This window comes from Schistocerca americana, chromosome 7 (assembly GCF_021461395.2).
Source record: "Schistocerca americana isolate TAMUIC-IGC-003095 chromosome 7, iqSchAmer2.1, whole genome shotgun sequence".
Classification (NCBI taxonomy): Eukaryota; Metazoa; Arthropoda; class Insecta; order Orthoptera; family Acrididae; genus Schistocerca; species Schistocerca americana.
The window spans coordinates 298,390,154-298,399,958 of NC_060125.1; the positions used below are offsets into that span (position 1 = coordinate 298,390,154).

Below are 9,805 nucleotides of genomic sequence, written 5' to 3' on the forward strand. Positions count from 1 at the left end.
GGGATACACTCTTTCAAATTCTGAAGGTGGTAGGGGTAAAATACAGGGAGCAAAAGGCTATTTACAATTTGTACAGAAACAAGATGGCAGTTCTAAGAGTCAAGGAGCATGAAAGGGAAGCAGTGGTTGGGAAGGGAGTGAGACAGGGTTGTAGCGTATCCCTGATGTTATTCAATCTGTATACTGAGCAAGCAGTAAAGGAAACAAAGAAATATTTGAAGTAGGAATTAAAATCCATGGAGAAGACATAAAAACTTTGAGGTTCGCCGACAACATTGTAATTCTATCAGAGACAGCAAAGGACTTGGAAGAGCAGCTGAACGGACTGGACAGTGTCTTGAAAGGAGGATATAAGATGAACAAAAGCAAAATGAGGATAATGGAATGTAGTCGAATTAAATCAGGTGATGCTGAGGGTATTAGATTAGGAAATGAGGTGCTTAAAGTAGTAAATGAGTTCTGCTGTTTGGGGAGCAAAATAACTGATGATGGTCAAAGTAGAGAGGATATAAAATGTAGACTGGCAATGGTAAGGAAAGCATTTCTGAAGAAGAGAAATTTGTTAACATCGAGTATTGGTTTAAGTGTCAGGAAGTCGTTTCTGAAAGTATTTGTATGGAGTGTAGCCATGTATGGAAGTGAAACATGGACGATAAATAGTTTGGACAAGAAGAGAATAGAAGCTTTCAAAATGTGCTGGTACAGAAGAATGATGAAGATTAGATGGGTAGATCACATAACTAATGAGGAGGTATTGAATAGAATTAGGGAGAAGAGAAATTTGTGGCACAACTTGACTAGAAGAAGGGATTGGTTGGTACGACATGTTCTGAGGCATCAAGGGATCACCAATTTAGTACTGGAGAGCAGTGTGGAGGGTAGAAATTGTAGAGGGAGACCAAGAGATGAATACACTAAGCAGATTCAGAAGGATGTAGGTAGCAGTAGATACTGGGAGATGAAGAAGTTTGCACAGGATAGAGTAGCATGGAGAGCTGCATCAAACCAGTCTCTGGACTGAAGACCACAACAACAACAACAACAACAACAACAGCTAGCTGAGAATCTAAACTGATGGAACTATGTTTGATAGACATTTTATTTTTTAATTAATTAATAGCATTTCTCACTTGAGATTCTGTTAATGGGCGTGGAAATATGGTCTTTTATGTTTTTAGCATTTAATTGGATGCAATGTTTTGTTGGCTACAGTTCATATAAACAAATAAAAATTTAGTAATTTTTATTTTTTACTCCTATAATAATTTCTCTTCAGCATCCCTCCCCCAATTTGACAAATTTCAGTTAAGGTAACTTCTGTTGATGCTCATCTTTCACTTGAATGAGAGAAGTGTCCAGTATAAACAAATCTGACACACATAAAGGCCTTCACATTCAAATTATACCCTCACATTGTAGCAATGCTCTCCATAAAGAGCACTGGCATCCATAAAAAAAGAACAAATAACCAGTCACACATATCATATGCCTGAATAAAAGCTCAGAGAATATTTGCTACTATACCTTCAAGCTGTTAAATAACCATTTCAGATAATGTGGAGGTGAGAATATGTGCCAGTGCTAACTCATAATCATAATGGTAGTCTATTGCTGTGATGATGTTTTGTGCATAAATATGATGCAAAGGCTGTAAGCTGGATCCTCACTTTTCAGAAAGCAAAATATGGCCTCTTTTCTGGGCCACCATCTGTAATATTACACTCCTGGAAATTGAAATAAGAACACCGTGAATTCATTGTCCCAGGAAGGGGAAACTTTATTGACACATTCCTGGGGTCAGATACATCACATGATCACACTGACAGAACCACAGGCACATAGACACAGGCAACAGAGCATGCACAATGTCGGCACTAGTACAGTGTATATCCACCTTTCGCAGCATAGCAGGCTGCTATTCTCCCATGGAGACGATCGTAGAGATGCTGGATGTAGTCCTGTGGAACGGCTTGCCATGCCATTTCCACCTGGCGCCTCAGTTGGACCAGCGTTCGTGCTGGACGTGCAGACCGTGTGAGACGACGCTTCATCCAGTCCCAAACATGCTCAATGGGGGACAGATCCGGAGATCTTGCTCGCCAGGGTAGTTGACTTACACCTTCTAGAGCACTTGGGTGGCACGGGATACATGCGGACGTGCATTGTCCTGTTGGAACAGCAAGTTCCCTTGCCGGTCTAGGAATGGTAGAATGATGGGTTCGATGACGGTTTGGATGTACCGTGCACTATTCAGTGTCCCCTCGACGATCACCAGTGGTGTACGGCCAGTGTAGGAGATCGCTCCCCACACCATGATGCCGGGTGTTGGCCCTGTGTGCCTCGGTCGTATGCAGTCCTGATTGTGGCGCTCACCTGCACGGCACCGAACAAGCATACGACCATCATTGGCACCAAGGCAGAAGCGACTCTCATCACTGAAGACGACACGTCTCCATTCGTCCCTCCATTCACGCCTGTCGCGACACCACTGGAGGCGGGCTGCACGATGTTGGGGCGTGAGCGGAAGATGGCCTAACGGTGTGCGGGACCGTAGCCCAGCTTCATGGAGACGGTTGCGAATGGTCCTCACCGATACCCCAGGAGCAACAGTGTCCCTAATTTGCTGGGAAGTGGCGGTGCGGTCCCCTACGGCACTGCGTAGGATCCTACGGTCTTGGCGTGCATCCGTGCGTCGCTGCGGTCCGGTCCCAGGTCGACGGGCACGTGCACCTTCCGCCGACCACTGGCGACAACATCGATGTACTGTGGAGACCTCACGCCCCACGTGTTGAGCAATTCGGCGGTACGTCCACCCGGCCTCCCGCATGCCCACTATACGCCCTCGCTCAAAGTCCGTCAACTCCACATACGGTTCACGTCCACGCTGTCGCGGCATGCTACCAGTGTTAAAGACTGCGATGGAGCTCCGTATGCCACGGCAAACTGGCTGACACTGACGGCGGCGGTGCACAAATGCTGCGCAGCTAGCGCCATTCGACGGCCAACACCGCGGTTCCTGGTGTGTCCGCTGTGCCGTGCGTGTGATCATTGCTTGTACAGCCCTCTCGCAGTGTCCGGAGCAAGTATGGTGGGTCTGACACACCGGTGTCAATGTGTTCTTTTTTCCATTTCCAGGAGTGTATTTTGAGCTTAGTGGGTTATGTATTACGAACACATGTGCTCAGAGTTCACAACTCCATAACAACATTTTGAGTTAACATTCTGTACTCTTCTGATTTTTCTAAGACTTGATGCACTTCAGTTGCATTTTGCCAAATGTTTCAGTATCTAAGATTATGAGTAAGATTACTGTCCTTGCGATTAGATGATTTTGGATAGTGTTATTGAATTCATAGTTATAAATTAGACTTTGGGGAACTCCAGTGGTGTTTTCTACCTGATATCATGACCGACCAGTGTGCAGTGCCCCAGTAATTGATCATATGTTCAGTTCAGCTGGACAACCTTTTCCCTCTTCTTAAAGGAACATTAGCAGTTGCATTGCAAGCTGTGCCAGACATGGCATTCTCCCCTGAATTTATCAGCATATCTTCACTGATTTTAACTGTCTATCTTACTGTTTTTTGTCAGTATTATATTTTAATGGAATCTCAGACTATCCCGGGAATTATGCAGCCGTTGACAACAGATATACTATAGAATTATTACTACTTTAAATTGTATTTTATTTAATTAGCAAACTCTGTGTAGTACTAAGTGTATGACTATCTTATCAGGCCAGTGGGTGGGCCACCGGGTGTATCTGCGCAGCGGCCACACACCACGGAGCTTCGACGACCTGCAACAGCATCTACACCTCTAACTGGAGCAGCCAGGCCACGTGGAGCTTGGGGAACGGTGGAACACTCTCCACTCTCAAGTGCAGGTCGTTCAAGGCCATTAAGTGCTGGTCCTTTCCACCGTCCACGTTTACCAACTGCTCCAGAGGTGGACTGTGCTCTAGTACTCTGTGATTCTCGGCTTGCACCCTCTGATCCTGCTGTACCTCTCATTGCTGCCATAAAGGAGGAGCTGCAGAAGTTTTCTGACAGTGCACAGCCACCTGTTACTCTTCCTGGAAGCACTTCATCTAAAACGTAACCCAAGGATCCTAGTACAGGATACACAGTCAAAGAGAAAAGAATTTCATGGTTGTATTTCTCCATGAGCCTGTTGCTACAGCTGAAATTATGTTACATTTGTTGGACATATGAACTAACGTAATTTAAATACCACTCGATGGGAATGACATATGCTAGCCAAATACAGAGACATGGATTTCTTACATGAACTTAGTTGACCCATCTAAAATAATTTTACAGCATGAATATTGCAGAGTAAAGTGAGAAGATGGTATGTTTATAAATATGGTATATAACTGAAGCACACTTATTAATTTCATCCCACATATCAGATTTGATAGGTAAACTTGAAAGGCCTTACAATTTAAACACCCTCAGATGCTGCAGTAATGCAGGCAGTTGCCAAATGTAAACAGATAAATCTTGTATATTGTTCTGACTTACATTAGTTAGTTTCCGTGTAGCTAGTACATTATTATCATGTCTCTTCAAATGTTTAATAATGTTGATGATCTTGCTTTCATAGACAAAGAGGCATATTAGGTTTTTAAGGTACAGTTGGTATGGAACTGTTGTTCAAGATATGGTATAAAATATGGACCAAAAGTAAATTATGGCAAAATAAAGGATAAGGTGCAAAAATTATTTTATATGATACCATAAATGTTCTTTTTTTCACTTTTTGCCATAGACCCCCCTCACACTTCTTACTTAATAACCCCGGTTCACAGGATTCACAAGTAAAGGAATATGCTTTATTTCACATATTTTTACAATTCTTCATAATTTACAAATAATGTAAGTAATGGAAAGTAATTTTTGTTAGACAAGTTAACAGTTAGTGCACTGTTACATTTAGAGTCAGCCAAGCAACAGAGGACAAGATTTTTTTGTATGTTTCAGCAGAAATACAAGACTGTGTCTTGCCATGAAGCAAAACAATTGCACCAAACTTTCAGACATGCTATCTGTTGTACTATGTAGGCTTAAATATACTGTTGTTACTTGAAAAAATAAGGCAAGTTTCTATGAAGAAGGGAAAAATAAATGCATGATTTTTGATTACTGCAGTTGATTCATGTTGATAAAATTTATTAATAAACCAGAATAATTGGCAAAAGATACACATATTGTCTCAATTTTAGGCCATTACACCAGAGAGTTAACTCAGAGCCTCTTTGGAAAGACCCAAATCCTGTACCTCAGCATTACTTTCAATATAGCTAGAATTTCAATAAAAATGACAACTTTTAGCTCATCTACTGTATATTGTAGATTGCATTTTATAGGCTTTTTCATTTAGAAGTTATATAAAAAAGGCATCTGGTGAAGACAGATATTAAGAAGGATTACCAAAATACCTCATTATATGTTGGGAAAATATTTACTGAACAACCTTTATCAAACAACCTGTCCTACAGCTCTTATGTGTGTGGGCTGTGGCTATATCTCCCTAGAGCCACAGCCTTAAAAAGCATGAACATAAAAAAATTGTAACACACAACTAGAACACACATGTCACCATTACTGTGGCTGCTCCTACTTCTTCAAAAAAGTAAGATCTAGCAATTGCTGATTTCAAAACAGTACACCAACCTACAGTCTTATTACTGTGAAGAGACCTGTGCTACACCTCATATAAATTTTTTGCAGAATGTTGAGATACTGGTAATAATAGATAAGTCCACAGTGTGAGAAGACAGCAGGATAAGATTAGACAAAAATCTTTTACACTCTGTTTCTGAATGACTGAAACCCTAGTTCTTCTAACTTTCACTTGTGACACCTTCCAGTTTTAACACTAGTTTGCAAATTTAAAAAAAAATTCCATCTTAAAAGAAACTATAGTTTTGTTTTAGAGATGATTTTGTTTGCAGATGTTTAGTATCTCATCTATTACAATAGCATGTTTAAAATTAGATTTCATTTTCTTCAAGATGTTTGTGAGTGAGGGGGATGTTAAGGAACAACAGCTCCAAATTATAAGAAGAATGAAATATTATTTCTTCCTATCTTTTCTCCATTTTTCCTACTTCTCAGTCATATCCAGTTTGGGGCAAGGTTACGATAATCTTGATTTTATGTATGGAATCTGAAAGGAATGATACGCATGTGTGTATATATATATGTGTGTGTGTGTGTGTGTGTGTGTGTGTGTGTGTGTGTGTGTGTGTGTGTTTGTTTTCACAGAAAGAAGGGAAGTTTATTACGTGATCTATTAAGTGTACCCATGTGCCTGCACATCATCTATGTGTGTAAGTCTGTCCTCATTTCTTGTTTATTTGTTTGTTGTTTTCATCCTGGAATTTCCATTATCACAAGACCATCTATAATCAATAAGTTTAGCTGACAAAAAAGCTGAGGTAAACAATCTGAATTACTCACATGTTTTTATGTAATGGTATTGTGCGATGGAGAGGATGCCAGGAATAGGCTACATTTTACTGCAGCACTGCCACTGCAGGATTCATTATCTATTGTAAAATGAAAAGTTTGAAAACTGCATATTGTTTTGAATAATTTACTTGTCACTGAGAAACATATGCAAGTGACAGCATAGCAGTTTCCTGGTAATAGATCATACTTGATCATTGCTATCAAAAGTGCCAGAAGCCACTGCATTATCACTTTTACATATTGTCATAGCTAGTTCAATAAAGGCTTCCAACAATTTCAGCTGTAATATTTCATAAGTAGTATTGTTTTGTCAAATTGTGAATAAGTGGTAGAACAACTGTTTATTGAACATATCAATGAAAATAATCAATTATTGAAAATGTAGTGTAACTGAATAAATAAAAAATCAACTCACCAGGTGTGGATGGGGGGGGGGGGGGGACAGGAGAACACACACATATAAAGGTTTAAAGGTTAAGAAAATCTGCAAGCCTTTGGAGCCAGTGGCTTTTTCTCCTGGCATAGGGGTTGAAAGTGAAAGAAGAGAGATGAAGGAAAAGTACTGGTGAGATTTAGGAAACAGGGAGAGTTTGAATAAGTTGCCCAGAACCCAGATCAAGGGAGATATACAGGACGGGATCCTTCTCATCCCATCCAGTAAGTCTCTGCTGACCCGGGGTTCTGGGCGACTTTCTCAAACACTCGCTATTTCCTAAACCTCACCAGTCCTTTTTATCACACCTCTTCCTTTGTGTTTTGCGTTTTTGCCACAAGAAGGAGCCATTTGCTCTGAAAGGTTGTGTATTTCCTTAATCTTTATAAGTGTGTGTTCTCCTGGTGCCACTTGGTGAGCAGATTTTTTATCTGTCCAGTTACATTATGTTTATTGAAGGTGTTCTCTCCCATAGTGCTCAGCACTCTAAATTGTTACTGCTATAAAACTGTTACTGCAACAACACCCTGTACCATCAAATTTGTCACCTGCCAATAATTAATTATTATTTTTCACTAAATATCTTTTATTAAAGATGCAAAAATACACTACTACCAAAAACATTAATCACTGTCAGTTATGAGGTACCATGACTTTTTTTTTTACCTGAATAAAATCAGATTTGTATGGAAACATGTGAAACTGAATTCTGTCTCAAAATATTTGTAACTGTTATGTTTAATAAATAATGTTTCTTGGATGAAATTATTACATGTTTTTACATATCGATATTATTATGTTTACTGCTTTTTTACTATTCCACTATGATCAGCACCTTTCATAATTTGCAAACTGGAATCAATCATGTGTTTCTGAACTTAAGGTAAATGCAGGAATCATTGGTTGCTGTCATAGACAAGATCCTAGTGGAGACTGTTTGCTGTTCCCTTCCTACAACTTGTTACTATTGTGTCAAATGTATATATGTATTATGATGAATTCTAGTGCACTGTAGTGTTTTGTGTGTGTGTATGTGTGTGTGTATTGTAATCCATGTGTAAGCAATGCAAGTAATGAAAATGGCAAAACCTGATGCTGACAAACAGCCTGCTCCCCTTTATTAACTCCAAGTGAACAATCAAGATTCCTGTTTCCATACAACATACTGCTCAGATTAACAATGAGATGTGTCCCTACTCAGTGAGATACTTGATATAAGTTTGGTATTCAAACCAGGACAATGGTGCACCCTTTAATGATCAGGAATTGTATACAGTAGAGTCACGGTATTTCGAGGACCCAGTATTTTGAGGTTCCGTGTAATTAGAGCTGGTCTTAAAAAAATTAAAATTTTACATAGAACTAGAGTAAAAACCCATTTTCATATGTTGTCCACATGTATGTTTCAAACACATTTAAATGTGTTACATTTTGAACTTTCTTTCAATTTTATGTGTACAATACAGTTAAAACTGTCCCACTTAGGGTTTTCGTTCATAATATACAAAAATAATCTTGGCCTCAGACTGCTAATGCATTTCCATTACCAAACAGATACAATAGGTCTGGAGGAGTGTGGTTGTTCTTTCTTTATTTGTTTGGTTTGCACAACAAAAACAAAAAGGAAATACAATTTCACGACCTGCAAGAAAAAGCTGTATTCTTTAGAAATGAGTTAAAGGAAGATGAGGACAATTTTATTGCAAGTTCAGCATGGTTGTATAGGTGGAAGAAGCTATACAACATAATGCAGCTTGAAATTTGCAGTGAAACACTTTCTGCTGATTCTCAAATTGTTACACAATTTTGTGAGAAATTAAGAAAAATTATACAAGAAGCAAATCTTACTCCTGATCAACAGTGTAACTGTGATGAAACAGAGCTAAATCATAAAATGCTTCCATCTAAAATTGTAGCTGCAAAAGAAGAAAAGGCTGCCCTCGGCTACAAAAAATGGAGAGAGAGTTTAACAGTTCTTGCTTCATCGAAAGTAAGTGGAGACCATAAACTGAAGCTGCTGGTAATAGGGAAGTCTGCTAAGCCTAGAGCATTAAAAAATATCGCTGCTTCTGCACTGCCTGTTACATTTCTCCACTAAAAATCTGCTTGGATGGTTAAAAATATTTTTAAGAAGTGGTTTTTTGAATATTTTGTTCCACAGACCAAAAGATATGTAAAGAAATAGCGCTTGTCTTCCAAAGCAATGCTTGACAGTGCTGGTTCACACCCTGATGAGGAAGAATTACAATGTGACAGTATATGTGCATTGTTCTTACCCCGTAATGTAATGAGTTTAATACAGCCTATGGACCAAGGTGTTTTACAATGCTTGGCAAAAAGGTATCATTGTTGTTTGCTACATATGCTTCTGCAAATAACAAAAGGTGAAGGAACCATCAAAGAATTTCTAAAAAACACTATGATAAAATCTGTAGTGTGCTGGATAGTTGGTTTATTGTCTGAAATAAAGGCAGAGACTCCAAAAAAGTCATGGAACCAGATTTTAAAGGATGAAACAGATATCTACTGTACTGGCGAAGATGACCTACCATTGGCAAACTGATGAAAAAGCTTGTTGGATGTGCCAAATTGAATGGAAGTGATGTTTCAAAATGGATGAACAGTGATGCACAGTTTTAAGTGACTATTCTTGCAATTTCTGAATTGGTTAACGAAACTGCTACAGACAGTGATGTTGAGGAATTGTCTGAAGAGATTGTACCAGTGACACTTACACCAAGGGTTTGGCAGTGCTAGATGTGGAATTGCATTACATAAAGTGACAAGTGGAAGCTACCCCAACTCACACCATGCTTTTTTGAAGATGGCATGACAGTGCTGCTAAAAAATGAAGGTATTTTTGAAATCAAAGGTCTATACACAACTTCTGTAA

General features: G+C 39.2%; 1 protein-coding gene across 1 annotated transcript in view; it reads left to right on the forward strand.

Annotated features, from left to right (window-relative positions):
- Positions 1-6,267, forward strand: part of LOC124622891 — a 176,480-nt gene extending 170,213 nt beyond the window's left edge. The window contains exon 10 of the mRNA XM_047148680.1: positions 3,738-6,267. Coding sequence (XP_047004636.1) covers positions 3,738-4,101 — 364 coding nt within the window. The 3' untranslated portion in view covers positions 4,102-6,267. The remainder of the gene's footprint in view (positions 1-3,737) is intronic.
- Positions 6,268-9,805: the final 3,538 nt, after the last annotated feature.